This window comes from Ictidomys tridecemlineatus, chromosome X (assembly GCF_052094955.1).
Source record: "Ictidomys tridecemlineatus isolate mIctTri1 chromosome X, mIctTri1.hap1, whole genome shotgun sequence".
Classification (NCBI taxonomy): Eukaryota; Metazoa; Chordata; class Mammalia; order Rodentia; family Sciuridae; genus Ictidomys; species Ictidomys tridecemlineatus.
This window is the reverse complement of record NC_135493.1, coordinates 121,385,167-121,407,900: the sequence shown is the minus strand read 5'-3', so window position 1 is coordinate 121,407,900 and position 22,734 is coordinate 121,385,167. Positions and strand designations below refer to the sequence as shown.

Sequence of the window (22,734 nt, the reverse complement as noted above, 5' to 3'; positions counted from 1 at the left end):
AGCATCTAAGGTGGAGGTTCAGAAATGAGGAAGTGAATATGTTCCTTCATTTATCTTCCTCATCTTTAAGAGGTGCGTGCTATTCCTGAAGACCCTTTCAACCAGTCCTTGTACCTCATAATGGCAGTTTCTGAGCCTTTGAGGGGAGGGGAGTGGGCTCTGAGAGGCGCTGGCATTCCTTGGGGGCCACTTCATTAATGCTTGGAAGGCAATCTGTTGATTCACTTAGGCTCACAAGGGATGATGATGGGAAGAGAAGCTTATTTTTGCAGAGGTCAGATGTGTTTAGAGCCATCTCAGTGGATCATCCCCCATCCCCCAGACAGATGGCAGTTTTCTCTTCTTCTGTCTCCTCTATCCTCTTGGCTCCAGGCTGCCAGAGCCTTTGAAACATAGAAACTCATTCTTTGGTTTCCTCTGACTCTCTTTGGTGGGGAAGACAGCTTAGTCAACACAGTGGCCAAGTTTTATGTCACCAGGGTCTCTCTGTGCATCTGAATTCCTAGCTGGGGAGTTTTGGAGTCAGAAGATAAATACATTGTGAACTTTGATAGACATTCTAGAGACCTCAGATCACTTGTTTTTCTGCATATCTTGTACAGAGTCTTCTGTTTGTTTTTTTTCTCTATGAATGTGATAGGTGAGAAATTGTTTTTATCACGTATGTTTGAATTTCTGTCACTATGAGTGAAACTGGGCATCATTTCATGTGTTTAGAAGTACAATATGTATAATTCTTTCTTCAACTAGAGGTACTATAATGTGAAACCTTTTCAAAGGAAAGCATCAGTGCCACCTGAGAGGGAAAGAGGAGGCCACAGGGCACCTGCTGGCTGATTTAGCTGGGGAGGTATTTAAAAGACTCTCAGGAAAGGGACCTAAACTTTTGCCCTGAAGGACGGATGGGAGCCACTATGTAAAACCCCCACTTTGCATTTCACAACTCAGTTTCCTTTAAACAAGGGGAGTACAGATTGTGAAGTTTACATAGGATTTAATACTTTAACATGTAGAACAATATGTAAAAACAAAAGTTTATTCAAACCAATTTATTTTCAAACACACTTTAAATAACATACTCAGATGTTTTCAAATTTATCAAAATGATTTGTATAGGGCCTGGGATTGTGGCTCAGCAGTAGAGCGCTTGCCTAGCATGTGCGAAGCCCTGGGTTTGATCCTCAGCACTACATAAAATAAACATATTATGTCCATCTACAACTAAAAAATAAATATTAAAAAATAATAATTTGTGTTACTTATAGATGTAGGGTTTTTTGTTTGTTTTTGTTTTTTTTGGTTTGTTTTTGGTACCAAGGATTGAACTCAGGGGCGCTCAACACACTGAGCCACAACCCCATTTCAAGACAGGGTCTGTCTTAGTTGCTTTGCGCCTTGCTGTTGCTGAGGCTGGCTTTGAACTTGCGATCCTCCTGAGTCGCCTGGGATTATAGGCGTTCACCGCCACACCCAGCTGATGTAGGATTTTTTTGTTTATTTGTTTGTTTTCCCCCAGTTGGGCAGAAAACAAGTCTGACATGGAAGGATGTGGCTTTCTGGTAGAGTACTTGCCTAGCCTGTCCAAGGCACTGGGTTCCATCCCCAGCACCACACAAACGTGCGCGCGCGTGCGCGCACACACACACACACACACACAAGTAACATTTGGTGTTTGGGATTCAGCTCAGTGGCAGAGTACTTGCCTAGCACATCAAATGCCCTGGGTTTGGTCCTGAGGGAGGAAAAGTAGGGAGATGTGAAGGAAATTTTTCTAAGCCATTAAATTAGTTAATGTTAGGATTTGTTGCTGTCACCTTAGCACATGGCGAATGACTATTCTTAAAAGATGTACATAATGAGGACTTGTAAAACTCCTTCTTTATTGCAAAAGCACCAGTAAGTACTTTTAATTTTGGGGGGTGGAGGGATAACTGGAGATTGAAACCAGAAGCACTTGACCACTGAGCTACATTCCCAGCCCTTTTTATTTTTTTATTTGAGACTGGGGCTCACTAAGTCACTGAGGCTGGCTTTGAATTGGGGATACTCCTGCCTTAGTCTCCTAAACTGCTGGGATTACACGCATGTGCCATTGCACCTGGCATAAAATTGTTCTTAAAGCTGGGGACATATATTCTTTATCTGAGTTTTAATCTCCCTACCATCTTCTTTCTCCATCCCCAAACAACCACTAATCTATCTTCTACCTCTGTGGATCAGTTAGCATTGGTTGGCGTTTTATGTAGAGCTCCAAGACTGACTGCGCTAAGGTGGGGTGTAGCTCAGTGGTAGGCTATGTTCAGAGGCCCTGCATTCGATCCCCAGTACTAAGGGTGGGGGTGAATATCTAGTTAACACATAACTATTGCATATTGCCCTACTTGAAAGCATGACCAAGTGGTAGATTAGGTGGCCCAGTCCTTATGACAATGTACCTGCCCAACTGAGGTGCCTAAGAACTGATACCTCTGTTTATAGCACATGCGGCCATGTTTTTTGTTTGTTTGTTTTCGCTGTTTGTTTTTGGTGGTACTGGAGATTGAACCCAGAGGCCCTCTACTACTGAGCTACAGCCCCTGTCCTTTTTGTTGGGTTAGGGGGAGACAGAGTCTTGCTAAATTGCTGAGGCTGGCTTTGAATTTTCTCCTGCCTCAGCCTCCCAAATTGCTGGAATTACAGGTGTGTGCTATCACACCTGGCTGACCGGCTGTCATGAACATTTGAATAGTAGTTTAGCCACAAACTCCCTTCCCCTTAGCGACAGCTGCTGGTTGTCTTGTTTTGTATGCTTATTTCATTTTTGGAGACCAAGCTGCAGGGAAAAGATGAGGTGGACCATTTTTAATGGAGTGGTGGGATCTTGTTTCATGCAGCATAGGGAAGATCAGCATCAAGAAGCTATGCCTGAGGCGCGGGTTGTGGCTTGGTGGTAAAGAGCTTGCCTAGTATGGGTGAGGCACTGGTTTGATCCTCAGCACAGCATAAAAATACATAAAATGAAGGGGTTTTGTGTCCATTTACAACTAAAAATTTTTAAAATAATTTAAAAATAAAAAGTTATGCCTGAGAAGACATAGAGATATCCCCCCACCCCCCAATAAAGATTTGTTCCTTTACAAACAACAAAAGTGGTTTGTTCCTTTGTCTTTGCTTTTTTTTGGGGGGGGTTACCAGGGATTGAACCCATGGGTGCATAACCACTGATACACATCCCCAGCCCTATTTTGCATTCTATTTAGAGAGGGTCTCGCTGAGTTGCTTAGGACCTCACTAAGTTGCTAAGACTGGCTTTGAACTCGACATCCTCCTCCTCAGCCTCCTGAGCCACTAGGATTACAGGCGTGTGCCACTGTGCCCTGCTCTTTCCCAGATAGTTGAAGGGGGAGTGCTTTCTCTCTCCTAGGCAGGGTTAGCAGGAAGCAAAGTGCTTACATCAGTCATTCCCTCTAAGAGCACTGTGTTCTTGGCCATGTCCAGGTGTGTCCACGGCCCATGAAATGGGGGTGGCTAGATGGGTGACTGTCTTGGAGGTGATCAGTTGTGGGGTTTGGAGGAGAGCTGAGAGTCAAGCATCTCTGCCTTTGTCTTCTCCCTCCTAAGTGGTTTGTTCCTTTGTCTTTGCCTTGGTCAAGGAAATGTACCTTGGCAGGAAAGTTCAGGATGTTATGTGTTTGTGCAGGTGTCATCTGCACTGTTTCCGTAGGTGCCTGGGCCCATCCCTGGAGATCCTGATGGTCAGGTGTGGAACGGACCTGAGCTCTGGGATCTTGGAAGGCCACAGGCTGTTTGGCTGGGTGCCTCTGGTGGTTTTGTTGCTCACTGACTTAAGCAAATGTGCTTGGAGAGAAGGCCAAGGACAGAAACCGGAAGGCACTTTGGCATTTTACTGATTGACTTCACCCAATAGATAAACCCATTGCTGTGGGAAGGATGTCACCTGGCTCTCTTGGGCTTGTCCTGCTTCCTTAGTGCCAGAGGTCATGTCATTGCTGTTGCTGTTTGATGCCCTCAAATGGTCACTAACAGTTTAGGGGACACATTACCCATTTTTCTAAAACCAGAGGCAAATTATTATAATTTCAGTTCCTAAAAGGTACCTATATTTTCAAATACCTCAGGGATATTTCTATTAAATATCACATCATAACTTACTTTCTAAAACTCAAAATTACTCTTTTGATTTTTTTTCTAAATTTACATTATAATATCCCCCCACCCCAACAAGTACATATACCTGCTGCCCCATCCTTAATCTCACTCTGTTTTTTTCTGGACCCCCATCCTGAGTTGCAAGCAGTTTCCTTGGGGTGGAATCGACCATAGGGTTGATTTGTGCCATTCTCTGCCTCTTTGCTGGTGCCCTTAAACCTTCTGTGGACCTAATTACATCCACTAAGCTTGCATTCAGGAGCGGATTAACACCAAAGGAGATGGTAAGGCTTTTTGCAGGAGGCTGTAAGGGTTCCTGAGATGCTGTCCGGTGGTCACATATTTGAAGAAACAAGACTTCAGATAGAATAACAACATTCTTGCTTGTTCAGAGCAAGTTTCTTTCCATAAGCATCCCGTCTCTGATATTACAAATTCGTTTTGACTTCTGCTTGAAACTGCCACTGTGCAGCGCTCCCCTCTGTCCCTGGCTCCATGGAGCTGTCCTGGAGCGGGTGGCCCTGTGGCCCCAACATTGATCACACAGATGTTCCCGTGAGCCACAGAGTAAGGAGTAAGGGGCTGGCTGAGACATCAGCAGGTTGCATCTCTCCCCTTCTTTCCAGAGAGCTCTTATGGGGAAAAATGTGTGTGTGTGTGTGTGTGTGTGTGTGTGTGTGTGTGTGTGTGTTCATGTATTCATGTGTGTGTGTGTTCAGACTGTTTATTTGGAAGGTATGCTCCTATTGGGGGATACTGGGGGGTGAAACCCTGCTTTGGAGGGTGCGCTGACGTTGTTTTCTTATGGTTGTGGGTATGGGTGTGGGTAGGTCTCAATTCTGTGAGTCTCTAGAGGCTTATGTGTTTATTTTCTACTTAACACAAATGAGACACTGAGGTTTACATTGGATGAGCATCCTGACTTATTTGGGCTATCATCCAGTATTGTTTTGATTAAGTAAAATCAAAGAGAAAAAAGTAAATCACATAGATCAGAATCGTTTTATTTGGGGCTTACTTCTCTTTAGGGTTAGACTTATTATGTGGCTTACATAATTTAATCAGATGGCTTTGTTGATTATGGGAGATGTTTCATATTATAAATCAAGTAGAGAATGGTAAGTTATTGTTTTTCAATTCTTTCTTTATTCATTGTGATAAAAGAACGGGGCCTTTAATGAGACCTGTCTGTATCTGTTCATACTGATAACCAGGGCACGCAAATGATGTTTATAAAGTTGAGTTTGGAAATATCGGTGCCATCTAATATGTTAACACACACACATAGCATTTTATTTATTTTTGTTTATTTGAGATTTCTAGAGGGATGTGAATATTGCATAACTGGGCTCACAGAGTACAGATTAAGTTCATTTGGAGTTTTAAGGAATTGAGAAATTAATCACAGCGTTAATAATGATGTCAGTTTTTCTTTCTTTCCTTCCTTCTGCTAGAAACTGAACCCATGACCTCATACATGCTAAGCACCCACTCTACCATTGAGCTACCACCCCTAGCCTTATTTATTTTATTTTTTTAAGAGTTGCTCTAATGAGATCCACCTAATTCATAGCCCTTGGCTTTAGGAGAAAAAGTTTCTCTGTGCTGGCCAAATTCCAAGTTGGAAAGAGAAGTGGCTTGATGAGGATGTGGAGAGAAGCCTCTGGGAATGTCCTGAGACTTGGGAGTGCTAGGATCCTGGGGTCTCCCTGGGCTCTGACCTTGTAATGGGCTTTACAGGCAGGAGGCCTATGTTCAGCTTATGTCCAGCGTTAACACCCAACCTCGTTGTCACTCCTGAGGAACAGGTGGCTCCTGAGGCTCTGTCCACCCCAACTGCACCCACTGAAGGGTCCCCCTCTCTATCTGCCCCGTCCTCAACTATAGCTGCACCTGTGGGCCTCAGCTCCTCTGTGCTGTTTTGTCCAAGTAGAAATCCACATTCAGCTTGTTGCCAAGGGGTGAGGAAGAGGTGACGGTGGTAGAGCTGGTTCAGATGGCTGCTGGAGAGGTCACATCTTAGAATTTGGCTGTGAAGGCCAGGCATAGTGGTGGCACATGCCTGTAATCCCAGTGGCTCTGGAGGCTGAGATAGGAGAATCGTGAGTTCAAAGCCAGCCTTAGCAAAAGCAAGGCACTAAGCAACTAAGTGAGACCTTATCTCTAAATAAAATACAAAATAGGGCTGGGGATGTGGCTCAGTAGCTGAGTGCCCCTGAGTTCAGTTCCCCAGTACCCCCGCCCCCCATCAAAAAAAAAAAAAAGAGAGAATTTTTCTGTTAAGCCCAAGGTCCAATCATATACACCCCTTGGGTCCAAGGCAGAGAGTCTTTGGGGGAGAAAAGAAGCTTAACATTTGGCATTGGCATTTTTTAGAAAGAGGGAGCATACGTAACTATTTTTTTTTTGTGTGTGTGTGTGTGTGTCTTTATTTTTATTTTATTTTTTTTTATTAGTTACACATGACAGTACAATGATCTTGACATTTCATACATTTAAATCAAATGGGGTATAATTTCTCATTTTTCTGATTGTACAGGTTGCAGAATCACATTGGTCTTGTAGTCACCTATATACATACAGCAATAATAATGTCTATTCTGCTGCCCTTCCTATCCCCCTTCCCCTCCCCTCCCCTCCCCTCCCCTCCTATCACTTCTCTCTATCCAATCTAATGTGACACACTCTTTTTTTTTTTCTCCTCACAACATCATACATGTATTCTGTATAATGATGAGGGTTTCCTTCCGTCTTCCGTGCAATTCCCCTTCTCCCTCCTTTTCCCTCCCACCTCTCTTCCCTATTTAGTGGTAATTTTCTTATGCTCTTCCTCCCCATCCCATTTTGAGTCACCCCCCTTATATCAAAGAAGACATTCTGCATTTGTTTTTTAGGGATTGGCTAATTTCACTTAGCATAATCTGCTCTAATGCCATCCATTTCCCTGCAAATGCCATGATCTTGTTATTTTTTTTAGTGCCGAGTAATATTCCATTGTGTATAAGTGCCACATTTTTTTTATCCATTCATCTATTGAAGGGCATCTAGGTTGGTTCCATAGTCTAGCTATTGTGAATTGTGCTGCTATAAATATTGATGTGCCTGTAGTATGCTCTTTTTAGGTCTTTTGGGCATAGTCCGAGAAGGGGAATAGCTGGGTCAAATGGTGGTTCCATTCCCAGCTTTCCAAGGAATCTCCATACTGTTTTCCAAATTGGCTGCACCAATTTGCAGTCCCACCAGCAATGTACAAGTGTACCTTTTTCCCTGCATCCTCGCCAACACTTGTTGTTGTTTGACTTCATAATGGTTGCCATTCTGACTAGAGTGAGATGGTATCTTATAGTAGTTTTAATTTGCATTTCTCGTATTGCTAGAGATGGTGAGCATTTTTTTTATGTATTTGTTGATTGATTGTATATCCTCCTCTGAGAAGTGTCTGTTCAGGTCCTTGACCCATTTGTTGATTGGGTTGTTTATTTTATTGTTGTTTAATTTTTTGAGTTCTTTGTATACTCTAGAGATTAGAGGTCTATCTGAAGTGTGAGGGGTAAAAATTTGTTCCAAGCATGTAGGCTCCCTATTTACCTCACATATTATTTCTCTTGCCGAGAAAATCTTTTTAGTTTGAATTCGTCCCATTTGTTGATTCCTGATTTTAACTCTTGTGCTATAGGTGTCCTATTAAGGAAAGACTGAGTGAGTTTGGTTTGATTCTGCATTGCTTGCTTCATTTAGGTGGAGAACATGCTCGCCACGAGAACAGCTTCATGCCTCTGCTCGAACATACCACGCCCTTCCCCTAGAGTTTGTTATCCCCTCCCACACCCTCATAAAACCCACCTAGAACAGTGCCTGGGAGCTTGATTTATCATGAAAGAAAGCCAGTTGGTGGAAGTTGAGAGTCTAAAGGCCTTTTTAACCAAAGTGGTGTCATGGACACGTGTTCAGGAGGTATTTGCAGAAGGTTGACCACCGTGGCACAGCTGTTGTTGTGAAATGTGTTCTTCAGATAGCTCAGGTCATTCCTGTGTCCAGACCGTTGGTGGTCAGGTGGGATAGTCAGCATCTTGGATGTCATGGGGCATGGCAGGCAAAGCTGCCTTTCACCTTAAAGGATGGCTGTATTGTCGAAACTATTGTGGTGGGATTGTTTGCATTTAATAAGATAGAGCAAGGTAGGTAAGAGGAGGTTACAGATCTTACTTGAGCATTCCTTCTTGAATTTTCCAACCATGACTGTAGTTCATTAATTAATTTTAATTTTTGCAGTGCTGAGGCTGGAACTGAAGGCCTCAGGTACGATAGGCAAACACTCTACCACTGAGCTATACCCCCAGTCCCTGTGTTTCATTACATAAAGAATAAAGAGGGCCATTCTGTGACTTGACGCTTATGCAAGGCAAGAGTGCCTTCCATCCTTAGTGATTCTATATGATAAAATAGGTGAACATTTTTAACAGCCAGTTAGCAAGAGGACTGGCGGTTTACCATAGTGACTGTACAGGTATGGTATTATTGAATAGTTCTCCAAGTATGTAAAGGATCGTAGAGAGTATGGATTAAAATGATAGACTTCTTTTGGAGAAATATTATTTCTATCAGAATAGGTTTTTGTTTTGTTTTGTTTTGTTTTTACCACTGAACTACATCCCCAGCCTTCTTCTTCTTATTTTTTTTTTTCTCTTGAGAGGGGTTCTTTCTAAGTTGCTGAGGTCTTGCTGAGTTGCTGAGGCTGGCCTTAGTCTTGTGATCCTCTTGCCTCAGCCTCTTCAGTCACTGGGATTACAAGCATGCTTCACTGCACCTGGTGGAACAGCATTTGACTGTTGCCAATTCCAATCACCTTCAGCAGCAGGACCCATACTTTGTATTCAGATGAATTCTTGGTAAATTTCTGGGACCTTATTTTTTTCTTAACTTTAAAGCAGAATGCCATCTCTTTCCATGGTTCTGGCTAACATTTCTTTGCCACTTTGTGACTGATGTCTTTTTTTTTTAGTTGCAGTTGGACCCAATACCTTTATTTTTATTTGTTTTTATTTTTATGTGGTGCTAAGGATTGAACCCAGCACCTCGCACATGCTAGGTGAGTGCTCTACCACTGAACCACAACCTCAGCCCCATGACTGATATCTTTCTTGTGTTATTTTCTCTAAACTTCACAGTACAGGTGTATATCCCTACTCCGTGTTCCTTTCTCTAAGAGAAATGTCTTCTTAATTTACTGGCTTTTGATCTGGGGATGCTAAAAGTAACCAAAGACTTCATGATTTGTGGACAAATCATGAAGATGCAGTTAATTAGCATGGACTTGGATAATGGGCAGAATTCCAGGACAGGCTAGGTAGATTAATGTCATGGGGGCTTTTTACTTTTCTTTCACGTTTATGTATATACGTAGGTCTCTTTACATGTAGCATTTCTTATTTATTATTGTTGCAGTGCTGGGCGTTGAAGCTAGTGCATACATGCTAAGTGAGCACTACACCCCCAGCCCTACATATGGCATTTGAGGGATAGCAATTTACAATCTCTTGATGCTTTTTTTTTTTTTTTTTGGCATAGCTTTACCTTATTAAAAAAAATTTTTTGTGTGTTTATTCTTATGTATAAGACGCATTGGCTCTGTTGCTAACCCTTAGGGCTATTTATGATACTAATAGCTGCACATTGAATGTCTTTGAGTTTCTTTGCCAACACATCTGTTCTATTGAAATGTAGTGGGGATGTTTTGTTGGTGCCTTTTTAGACTGTTGGATAGTGGGGAAATGTGCTTTTTGGACCCAGGTGGCTTGGGTACAGGGAGACATTAGTAGGCTTGTAGAAATGAACAAGTAACAGCTGATAGAAGAAACGAGTCACTTGGGTGTGCTCCAACCTCACGTCCTGGTGGGGTGTTCATTTTGTGCCTTTGCTCCACAGTGGATCCTGCCAGAGTTCTGGAAGGAACACCGGAGGTGTGACCAGAAGCGTGGGCTTGCTTATTCTTCCTGGTAGAGAGGCGCAGAAAGCTGCTGGGCCAAGAAGCTCTCCAAAGCTTTCAACCTGTGTGAATGCTGCTGCCTTTGCTGAAAATACATCTTTGATGTTTTGTATCAGTTTCAGCTACTGAGATCATTTGGGAATTTTTATCTTTCTTTATTTTCATGTATAAAGGCAGGAACTACTTGATTCTTATCCCATGGGACTATAGATCTTTTTTTTTTAAGATTTTTTTTAATATTCATTTTTTAGTTGTAGTTGGACACAATATATTTAGTAATTTATTTATTTTTAAGTGGTGCTGAAGATCGAACCCATGGCCTCACCTGTGCTAGGCGAGTGCTGTACCACTGAGCCACAACCCCAGCCCAGGACCATAGATCTTATCAGACATGATGTCACCGTCCGCATCATGGCACCTGTCTGTACCACTGCCCAGGAAAAGAATGTACTGCCATATAAATCTTCTCCCAATGCCATTCGGGTCTAGTCTGCTTTTTTTCTTCCCCCACACACAGGGAGTTACCCTTTAGAGTATGCTCTAATACACATATTTTGTACATTCATTTAACTTGGGTAGAAGCACTCCTGCTGGGCCTGAAGTCATTTCATTAGGTCTTGCCTTCTGGAAGCCCACAGCTGAGTGGGCCAATAAGGCATGAGCCAGAAAACTCCAACAAGTGGTGACTCCAAAAGAGAAAAGGGTGGATGTAGACCCCAGGACAGCCTTTCCTGAGGACAGGGCAGTGCAACTGTCCTTCTAAGGCCAGGTTTGAGATGTAGATCACAAATCTATGTGAGCTATATGAGATGTGCTCAAACTGGAAACCAAAGCTGTCAGTTTAAAAGAGCTTCAAAGGGGAAGAAGTGAAAGGGAGGCTTGAGAGGGGGAGGGAAGCGATAGTATGGAGCTAGAGTAAACACATTTGACCCGAGAAAGCCCTGAGATCCTGACACTGGTCCTAAGAATTTACTTTATCTACAAGTCCCCTAGTGATATACTGAAAGCCCAGGCTGTGCTCTCATGAACTGCTAGGCTAGATGTTGGAGGACCTGGGAGCATGGGCATCTTTCTGTGGAGCAGCAATTGGTTGTGGAATAAGGGAGGGAGAAGATCTGGCTAGAGCCGTGCTGTTGGGAGGTTAATTTGGCAAGTGGTAGAGACAGACTTGGAGAGGTAAAGGTGGAGGCTTGGCAGAAGGGAGGAAGCACAAGGTCAGAGCCAGGCAGGGCTCATTTCATGTTTTAAGAAGGTGTATTTTATTTATTTAAAAATTAGATATATGCATTGCCCGGGGCTAGCTCTTTCCCCCTCTTCCCCACCCAAGGATTCCAAAGCATCCTACTTGCCTGTGCTCCCTATGAGACTTGCCCCTCCAGGCCTGTGCACTCTGTCTACCCTCTCCAAGCCCTGGAACTCGTTCCAGTCTCTGAGCCCCTGGAGTATATTCAGTTCTTCCCTACCCTCTCGCCAGCTGCTGCACTGACGAGATGAGCTAGGTTTAAAAGAGCTGGCTTCAACATTAGGATAAGAAAACAGCAAAGAAACACGCAACACACAAACATGAGTTTCTCAGATTGAGGGTAGGGTGGCTCTGTGAATCAGCTGGGAAAAAGAGCGTGCATTCAGAATCTATTTTTATAGGGGGGACCCACAAAGAAGATTCGAAGGAATGTTCTGCACCAAATAAGGAAGGGGATAAGATTTCAAAGGCAGAGTCTTACTTCATGATGTCTTGTAGTCAGCAGATTGATTGACATCTTGGCAAGTCACACCCATCTTGGGTGCTGTGTGGGATCACAGGCAGAGCAAGAGGAAAGGCTCACTTGCATCTCACAGCCCAATCAGTGTGCAATGCCACACCTGCCCCTCATATAGCTCCAATGCGCATAGCTCACACACACAGCCCATGGATGGCTCATGACACTACTCCACCCTTTATAACAAGGCCTTTCCAACTTCTGATTCCTGGAGATCACGAAGTCTTCCCTTACCTGAGTGCAGGCCAAGACCATCCCCTCCATCCTGAAGCCACCCCCACCTCCCAGCTGATCAGCCTAGCCCCCAGCCAGCACGTCCTGTTACTCTCAACTGATTTGGGGAGGGAGAGGGTGTAATGGAACACAATTGTATTTATTTTAGGGGTTGGTATATCTTTTCTTTCTTCTAAAAGTTTATGAAAATACCCCAACACTAATAAGATTTTTTCTTTTCTTTTTGGAGGAAAGGGAAGGAATTCTGTCCTTCTGCATGAATAATAAAGATTTCACTGAAGCAGCCCTTCTAACAGTCAAAGAAACAGAATATTTGACATCTAAATCTGTTATGCTTCATTGTCAGTGACATCTTAGCATTGTTTTTGTATTTTTGATCTGAATGCTGTCTTTAAAAAAAAAGTCCCTAAAGATTTCCTAGCATATAAAATTGTTTTTAAAAATTATAGTAAGTGTACCATGAGCCTGAATTCAGTCCTGAGGACCACGGAGGAAAAAAATTAAATCAATTTTGGTGTAGAATTTGTGAGTGTATGGGAAAGGATTTCAGGAAAACCCTGGAAATTGTCTCTCTTTTTCTCTCTCTTTGTAACAAGGATTGAACTCAGGGGTGCTTAACCACTGAGCCACATCCCCAGCCCTTTCTGGTTTTTTTTTTTTTTTTTTTTTTTTGAGAAAGGATCTCATTAAGTTACTTAGGGCCTCACTAAGTTGCTGAAGCTGGGGCTTTGAACTTGCAGTCCTCCTGCTTCAGCTCCACCAGGTCACTGGAATTCAGGCATGGCCACTGTGTCCAGCCCTCTTTCATTTTTTGTAAGGAATCATTAGAACATTATTGGTGAAATCTTTGTTATTCATTTTGTGGTGTGGGGAAGTGGGTACAAACTTGATGCATTCAGAGGCCCCAGCATCAAGGTGCTTGACTGTCTTACCATGGCACATACTGCAGAATGTCTGTGGCCTTCTCATTGGATCCTGTGCTTCCATGGATGAGGTAGTTTAAAGCCGCTTCACTTCGTATCTTGTTGAGAAGGGAATCTCAAATCTCCTGTAAGTTTCACTGCTGCCTAGGAGTGGGTAAACAGAGCCAGTGGGACCATGAATATAGGTGAGCTCTAGATGGCGCCAGAGCACTCTGTCCCCAACTCCAGGGCCTTTGAATAGGAAGCAGCATGCAGGTGCTTCTCTTCAAGGGCAGCTGTTGCCAGGCATCAGAAGTGCTGATGAAGAGAAACCAGCCTGACCCTGACCCTTGGTTGATTTCCAGTTATGTTTGTGATGCAGCGGGAAATTCAGAGCATATACATGAGAGAAATTTCTCTGTTCCCAATAGCTCTGGCATTTTCAGTGCTAGTACAGAGAAGGGTAACCCTTTTTTCCAAGCATCTTTGCTCTGTATTAGGTAGCCCTCATGAATGTCCTCACTGTGGACTCTGTCTTCGTGAAATAGACACTTGCATTGTGTGTCATCTTTTTACAAAGGAGCCTCTGGGTGGGTTTGCATTCCTTTCTTGCTTCACTGGGCATTGCTCCTTATCTTCGGACAGCTCCCAAAGACATGAGCCAGGTGAGATGCATTTTATGAAAGTGCTAGAAGTTCACTCTCCGTAGCATCAGCATGGAACAAGAAACATTTTGATCAGATGGCTAGCTGTTCAAGTCCACATTAGTTGGAAGCTGAATATTGTCATTATAGAATAAACTTGAGGGCAAAAGAGTAAATCTGAAATGTTTTAATTAATTATTATAAGTTTTTAAAAAACAGTCTTTAGGTTTTCACAGAGTAATATTTGGTCAGAGGTGGAATTGCTTGGCTGTGTCAGCTGCTAGATTGCTTCTGTGGACACTGTCTGATTCACTTACAAAATGAATAAGTAAGTTGTCATTAACTCATTGGAAGGGTGAGGGTTTATTTTATTTTTTTGTTTATTCTGCTACTGTAGGTTAATGTTATCATATTATCTCCCCTCTGATAGTAACTAAGCTTAAGATTGACTCCACTTCATATTCAAATTTGTGTGTTTGGTGCCTGGAGGTGGTGCATTTTCTTCTACAGTTCTGAATGTGAAGCTCTAGGTACTTGGAAAGGAAAGTGCTTGCTGGATACTTTCAGAAGCAGATTTATAATTGTTATACTCTGTTCTATTCATCTTTGCTGCATCAAAAGTCAACCTGAAATTAGTGGCATAAAATAAAATTCCAGGGCTGGGGTTGTGGCTCAGTGGTAGAGCACTTGCCTAGCATGCGTGAGGCACTGGGTTCGATCCTCAGCACCACGTAAAAATAAAACAAAGATATTGTATCCACCTAAAACTGAAAAATAAGTATTAAAAAAATAGAACTTCCAGTTATGAAATTGCATGACCACAGAGCAGTTTACCTGTACGTAGGTACATAGAAGTGTACTCAATGTTAGAGCTGATTATTTTGAGATTAAAAATTTACTGAAGATAATCCCCCAGCAGTGGTTATTTACACTTGAAGGTTGGGTAAATATGCAAGGGATTAGGGGGACAGAGATTTGACATTCATTTTTAAGTATTCAATGTATTTTATGAAGACAGATTTTATTGCTAATATTCTTTACATGTGCTTGCTAATGATAGCTTTTTTGGGAAAAGATTTCATTCTCCCCATGGAGCATTGCTGCCCAGCTGATCCCAGATAGAACCTCAGGCATTCCCGTGGCAGGGTGCAAAGAGTGCCACCACAAGTGTTAGGCATTTTCTTTTCTCAGCCTTCGTTTTCTTCCTCTTCACCTCCAGTTTCAGTCAGTCTAGTTTATTTCTGTCATTAATTAATTATAAAGAACAATGAAAGAAGTCATGGATATTCTGGCACAGAAAAAGCCAGCTGAAAATGAAATTCACATGGCCAGAGCCTTTCTTACGAGGATTTTGAGAAATTCTATGAGGTACGGTCTTGGTTTTATAATTACTTATTTCTCTGGTGCAATGAATTCCTGTTTCACATGTATTTTTCTTTTTAGTTCATGGGAAACTATTATAAAGTCAACATACTCCATTCATATAAGTTTTCTCATTAAAGTTACCCAAGTCATCAAAAGGTTTGTTTTAAATGCTTTTCAGTTCTATTGTGGAAGTTATTCTTCATTATATAATATTCTTTAATGTTTTCACCCACTAGGGAAAATGTCTAATCTCTCTCTATAAAAGTACCTAAAGAATGCTCAGTTGAGTTCTTTCTCCATTTTTGATTGGTCTATAAATTGTCCAAGGTGAGGTCATTTCTGTCTCAAATTAGAAAAGTGGAAAGTAAAGCTAGCTTCAAAGAGTAACTTTGAAGACGAGAGCTTGGGTGGGTCTGTATATCTGACAACATCTAGTCATCTTTGTTGCATCAAAAGTCAACCTGAAATTAGTGGCATGAAGTAGAATTTCCAGGGCTGGGGTTGTGGCTCAGTGGTAGAGCGCTTGCCTCTACCACTGGAGAGACTCCATTATGTAGGTTACCAGCATCCCTAGAGACTTCAGCCGGACACACCTTGTCACACCTGACCTGGGCAGGTGTGCCCACATCTGGGAAGGTGCAGATGGTGGCGTGGGAACCTGGCAAGGTTCAGACCATGTAGAGAGGCCCTGGATGGAAGGGACTCAAGCCTGTTGGTGCAGGACGTCATGGTCATTCAGTGGTTGAGCTGACAGTACATATGGAGAGACTCAGAAGAAGATGACTCTCCTAGTCTTGGTTAATGACAAGATAGCTGGATTTACTTAGCTAGCAAATAGAGATATGCAGTCTAAACTGTGCCCCTGTCAGCAGGGCATGTGGGCACACTGACTACTTCTCCACTTCAGTCCCTTCTCACCAAGGAGGCTCAGGGTTCTGTTCAAAGTTATACTACAAAAGACAGGAAAATGTGTTTGCATTCTATATTACAGGGGGAAGGGAGAGGGCAAGTTTTGTTTACTTAGTTATTTGGAATAAATTTTATTTATTTTTTACATGTATAAATGTCTTAATTGACAAATTGCATATATACATTTTTAATGTTTTTTAGATGTTGACGAACCTTTATATTTTTATATTCATTTATTGATATGTGGTGCTGAGAATCGAACCTAGTGCCTCACATGTGCCAGGCAAATGCTCTACTACTGAGCCATAACCCCAGCCCAAATTGCATGTATTTTTGGAGAACTGCTTCACATTTTGGAGCTTGTGATTGCCACTCTGCTTTTGGGCAAAAGGATCACTCATAAAATCTGAAATGAATAAGCCTGCGTGCATGGATATGGTGGGAAGCACGGGGTGCTGCAGATCCCTCCCGGACAGGTGCAACTGATTTCTGTTCCTGGGCTCCTGTCTTGGCACAAATGCATCTAGGGTGTCAAATTCCCTCACGTGTCTGCATTCTTTTCCAGGAGGAGTGAGCTGAGCTGGAGGCCTCACTCCTGGCACGCCACCAAGTTCTCCGATGGACACCCTGAGCCAGTCTCCTCTCAGTTCCCTGCTGCCAGTGGCTGCCCTTCCTGGCACAGCCGACACCATGCGAGGTAGATGCCCATTTTCCAGGAGGATGTAAAATCTGTAATAGTCTGCAGATGCTCAGATATTCCAGTGTGCTTCTTGACTTTAGAATGACTTTGACATTTCTCATCGGAAAACTCAATGCTTGAGTAGAGTTAGAACTGAATTTTTCACTAAGGAGGCACATGGGTGAGGGTGGAAAACAACTATACTAATGAAAATAAATGACAGTGCAACAATAAGCAAGCATGCTTTCTCTCACGTGTCAGGGTGTTAGTGGCAGATAGCATAGTTTTGGGATGTGTGTGTTTATACACGTGTATGTATCCTCATGCATGTGTGAGTATGCCTGTAAGCATATATGTGTGCATATCTGTGTGTATCTACGTATACTTGTATTTGAGTGTGCAAGTGTATCCATGTGCTTGTTAGTTTGTGTGTGTGTGTGTGTTTTGAAGCTAACATAACCATTTCAAAATCCATTTTTGGCTATTAATAAATGTTAGCTGCAAAACTACAAAGAAAAGTACTGAAGTAGTGTGAAGGAATTACCTCTCAAATACAGTATTTATTACTTGTTTAAGGTAGTGAGAGGTTGGTATTTTTGAAAAGCCATAGATTCTCAACTGAGTCATGAAACTTAAGTGAAAAATGGGCTTTTCATTTCAAAACTAAGTGACTTTAATAGCATCTCCACTTAGTCTATGTGACTAAACACCCCCACCCTCCGAACTAGGGATTTAACCCAGGGAAGCTTAACCACTGAGTGACATCCCTGCTCACTCCTCTTTTTTAGATGGGGTCTCACTAAGTTGCTTAGGGTCTTGCTAAGTTGCTGAAGCTGCCTTCGAATTTATGGTCCTCCTGCCTCAGCCTCCTGAGTCACAGCAGTTACAGACATGCACCATCATGCCCAGCTGGCAGCTCTTAATTAGAAATGAGTACTGCCCACATCTGTGTGGAAACTGTACTTAGTGTTGTTTCTGTCTGCCTGGAATTAAGAACTTGTGGAAGAATCGTCCCTGGTGGGAGAATTTCAGGAACATGCAGTGTTTCTGGTGATGCTGCTTCTGCCCTTAAGAGGATGCAGTATTAAAAACCTCATGTGACCAGCCAGTCCATTCTCCTCACTACACCCTTGTGCTTGTCATACTGCCTTCTTTCCCATCCTTGTTCTCCCCAAACCTAATTTGGCTTTTTTTCTTGCTTGAAGCATGAATAGCACAGCTTTGTGAAACTTCAAGGGAAGAATCTAATATCCTGGATGAATATCTGTATCATTAAGATATATGAGTCCTAGCATAGAGTTACTATGTCAGAGAATATTTAATATCTTGATCAACCCTTTATTCCTCCTTCTTAGACATCATCCTGATTAGGAATATGTGATTTTTGTTGTTCGTGTATAGCACTAGTGAATCACAAGGTTTAATCATTTACCTGAACACAAGCAGCATATGATCTTGCTGGGAAAGCCTGTTGCTTCTTTTAAATATCAAATCAACTGAGCATTTAGAGAAGAGCTAATCATACTCTGATATTTGGGTTTGGAAAAGAAATGTTATCCCTAAAGTCTCTTTTTTAACTTTAAAATTGTTCTCATCTGTTTACTTCCTTTGGGTGAATAATCCATAATAAGAATCTTTGGAACTGGGTGCAATGGCACACGTCTGTAATCACAGCTCCTTCGGAGGCCAAGGCAGGAGGATGGCAGTTTGAGACAAGCTTCAGCAACTTAGCAGGATCCCTTCTCAAAAAACAGGGGTCTGGTGATGTAGCTCAGTGGTAGACCAAAAAAATAAAAAAAGAACTGGGTGTGTGGGCTGGGGTTGTAGCTCAGTAGCAGAGAACTTGTCTCATACATGTGAGGATGAATAAACAAAATAAAGAACTGGGTATATAACTTAGTGATACAGTGCTTGCTTAACATACACATAGCCCAATCTCTGGTACTATAAGGGGAAAACAAAGTGGGGAATCAGAAAATCATTGCATACACTGAAACAGGGGTCTGAAAGCCATTCTTTAAAGGGTTAGATAGTAAATATTTTTAGCTTTTCAGGTCAGACAATCTCTGCCACTTATTCACTCTGCTATGGTGGTGCCAAAGCAGCTACAGCCAATGTGTCGACAAATGGGTTTAGCTGTGCTCTAGAAAACTTCATTTATGAAGTGAATTTTGAATTTCATATAATTTTCATAGGTTACAAGGGAGAAATATTATGCCTTTGATTTCTTTTGCCTTGACCATTTGATAAGAACAGAACCACTCTTACTTAGCTCATGAATTATCATTTACCAACACCTACAGTTAGCTGTTGATGGGCCATAGGAGTGTTCATCGAGGCATTGCCTCCTAGTGATGTAGGCATGAAGTTGGGAAATGTGCTGGCATTGCAAGGGGTCTGTTTAAAAGCAGGTAGGACATAGTCTCTTCAGCCTGCTCTCAGAGCATCTCACCAAGCCACAATTGAGATGTGCCAAACTAAAATCTCAGACCCAGGGAATCTTACATTAAGAAGTTATCATCCAGCATCTTCATCCACAGAGTGCCAGCCAGCTCTGTTCACAATTCCGTTGCCCTCTGATCTTGTCCTTTGTTGTCACTGGATGCTAAAGCAAATCATTCTTCTTGTTTTTCTAGTTCTTCCTCCCATGACCTGTCTGGCTCCTGGGAGCAGACGAACCTGCAGCGCACTTCTGACCACTTCAGCTCCCTGGGGAGCGTGGATAGCCTGGACCACTCCTCCCAGCCCTCTGGACGCCTCTCAGCTGCCAAGTCCAACAGCAGCATTGACCACCTGAGCAGCCACAGCAAGAGGGACTCAGCTTACGGCTCATTTTCCACCAGCTCCAGCACCCCTGACCACACTTTGCCCAAGGCCGATGCCTCGTCTGCAGAGAACATCCTCTACAAAGTTGGCCTTTGGGAGGCCTCTAGGCATAGCAGCCGGCAAGGCCAGGCCATGAGTGATCCTCAGGTCCCAGAGGACAGGTCACTGTGTTTCCCAGCCAGGATACCTAATGATAGCAGTAAAAGCCCCTGGCCAGAGGACAATGCTGAGCCTAAGTTGGCCACTTCTGGGAGATCCAGTTTTGGGCCAGTTTGGTATGTTCCTGACAAGAAAAAAAACTCTTCTTCCCCCCCTCCTCCCCCACCTCCTCTGCGCAGTGATAGCTTTGCTGCCACCAAGAGCCATGAGAAGGTGCAAGGCCCTCCATTCTCAGAGGCAGCCACCACGCAGCACTTTACAGCCCTGGCTCGGGCTCAACCCCGAAGTGATTGGAGACCAGAGAGGACTGATCGGCGAAGGCTGGTATGCCCAAGTAGTGGGAAGGAAGTGGGAGGCCATGGCTACCCGCTGGAGGGCCACACGGACTGTGGTTGGCTGTGCTTAGATGACAGGGCAGGCAGTTCTCTAGGGGCTCCCGACAGGCTGTTCGGCTCAGAGGTGCATTTCCGGCAGCCTCACCCTGGGGGTCAGCACCTGCGCCAATGCAGTGACCAAAGCCACAGGGCCCCTGTGTCACCAAAGGAACTGCAGCGGGTGGCCCTCTCTGGAGGTCGGCAGGAGCCTCTTGCCACACACCACCAAGATGACGGCCCCTCTGTGGGGAGGTGGCCCGGTGCTGCCAACCAGAAGGTGGACAGTGGTGGGTTGAGCCACTATTACTGCGTGCCTGCCAGGCAGCCCCTGCAGGGAAGCACCCAGGTGACAAAGCTCCGTGGGGAGTCTTGGCCTTCGGATGCAGCCTCGGGAGCCCTGGAGCATGCTCCCACACACCTGATGGGCCAGAGCCCACGATGCTACCTACCTCAGCATGAGCAGGCTCTGGATGCCCCGGAGAGAGAGCAGTGTCCCCTACTGGATTCAGGGGCCGAAGGCTGCTTCTCGGGAATCCAAGAGCCTCCCAGAGCCAGCCGTGCTGAGAAAGCCAGTCCACAGAAGACAGCTGAGGGCTTCCAGTGGGCGGAGGGAGAGAGCAGCAGAATCTCCCGCCAGAGGACACCCATGCTGCACTCCCTGACCCAGGAGGGGATGTGCCAGCCCGAGAATGGCCAGGATGGTGGCACTGAGAAGCTACCGCCATTCGATGCCCAGGTGGGTAAGCCAACACGGAGAAGTGACCGATTTGCCACCACTCTGAGGAATGAGATCCAGATGCGTAGAGCCAAGCTGCAGAAAAGCAAGAGCACGGTGACGCTGGCTGGAGCCAGTGAGGCCGAGGACAGTGCCAGCAGCTGGACAGCTGAGGTGGGTAGCACCCTAGAAGGTTCCTTCTCTAGCACCTATAAAGACCACCTGAAAGAGGCCCAAGCACGGGTCCTGAGAGCCACCTCCTTTAAGCGCCGGGATTTAGACCCCAACCCAGTGGACCAGTATCCCGGGTCACTAGAACACAGGACTGGGGATCACAGCACCTTATCTTCATTCCCTCAGGAGCCAAACTCTGTCCCCCACTTCTGTGAGGCAGGACTGGCCAAGCCACCCTCATCTGGAGGTGGCATGCCCCACGTTCCTCGTATTGGAGGCCGGAAACGGTTCACAGCCGAGCAGAAACTGAAGTCGTACTCTGAACCAGAGAAAATGAATGAGGTGGGGCTCTCGGTGGATTGCAGCCCTCACCAGCATCCCACCTCACCCGAGGATACTGTGGGCACATTTGCTGACCGGTGGAAGTTTTTTGAGGAAACAAGCAAACCCCTCCTCCAGAGACCAGGCCAGAGACAAGCTCTATGTGGAGTCCCGAGGGAGAAGGTGGAGAGGCCGCGGACAGCAGGCCACAGGAGTGAGGGGGCAGACTCTGGGTTCCAGACTAGGTCTCGTGCCACTTCCTTTGGAGAAATCCTCAGTGGTCACAGGGAAGCAGAAAAGTTCGGGAAATTGGACCCACCTCAGAGACTTGGGACCTTTGCAGAGTACCAAGCCTCTTGGAAGGAGCAGAGGAAGCCCCTGGAGGCCAAGAGTGCTGGGCGGTATCACTCAGCAGATGACATTTTAGATGTGGGTTTGGACCAGCACCACAGGCCACAGTACGTCCATGAAAGGTCCCGGTCGTCACCACCCACAGACCACTACACACAGGTAAGCATCCTGCTATGAGCAAGGGTCTAGTCTGCCCCAGCCTTGACCTTGAGACATCTACAGGACGTACCCAGAATAGGATGGCCTGTATCACTGCAGGTGAGAGGGCCTTAGAGACGGAATTGGCACCTGCATGGAAGTGTAAAACACTATTCTTAGCCTCCTTTTCCGAATCCCTTGCTTCACAGTCTTTCCCCTTAACTAGTTGTCCCACCTTCATGCTAAACAAGGAATTTGGGGAGCTGGACAGGGTGGGAGAGAGTGCTTTAGAAAATGGTAATGCACCCCTCTGAAATGAAAACACGTGTTTTAGCTAAGGGCTTAACATCTGATAGCCAATTGTCAAACATTGATGCCACTTAATATTTATCTTTTTAAAAAATTTATAAGCACTCTTAGGATTATTGTGGGACAAAGTGGATTTAAAAATGTAGTGAACTATTGCACTATTTTAAGTGACAGTTTTGATGTTGAGCATTAACTCCTATCTTTCTTGAAAACCACATATTCGTATTAGTACTTCAAAGTCCACAATCTTTCCCTCTCCCTTTCTTCTGTCTCCCTGTCCTTCTGTCTGCTTTTTCTTTTTGCCTTTATTTTATTTATATTTATGTGGTGCTGAGGATTCGACCTAGCGCCTCTCACGTGCCTCTCACGTGCTAGATGAGCGCTCTACCACTGAGCCACAATCCCAGACCCCTATCTGCTTTTTCTGCTTATTCCATCTGCATCTGTATGTTTCAGAGAAAAACATTGTTGCAGTAATAGATTGTTTCTTTGTGTGTGTGTGTGTGTGTGTATGTTTCTCCATACTGAGCATTGATCCCAGGGGTGCTCTACCTCTGAGCTATATTTTATTTTGAGGCACACTATTGTTCAGTTGCCCAGGCTGGCCTCAAACTTGCTGTCCTCCTGCCTTAGCCTCCCAGGTAGTGTGGGTTATAAGCATGCGCCATCATGCCTGGCCAGATGCAGTCACCTGTAAAAGAACCAGTAATAGCCTTAATGCAGGGTGTCCAGAATGTGC

The 22,734-nt window shown here is 44.2% G+C and overlaps 1 protein-coding gene across 7 annotated transcripts in view; it reads left to right on the top strand.

The window, feature by feature from the left end:
• Positions 1-22,734, top strand: part of Shroom2 (shroom family member 2) — a 132,661-nt gene that overhangs the window by 63,347 nt on the left and 46,580 nt on the right. For 5 of the 7 annotated variants that reach the window (XM_078035140.1, XM_078035137.1, XM_078035136.1 and 2 more), the window contains 2 exons: positions 16,515-16,646; positions 19,265-21,707. In XM_078035140.1, coding sequence (XP_077891266.1) covers positions 16,515-16,646; positions 19,265-21,707 — 2,575 coding nt within the window. Of the gene's footprint in view, positions 1-4,844; positions 15,044-16,514; positions 16,647-19,264; positions 21,708-22,734 lie in introns of those variants that run through there. The other 2 variants (XM_078035142.1, XM_078035141.1) reach the window with 2 other exon arrangements.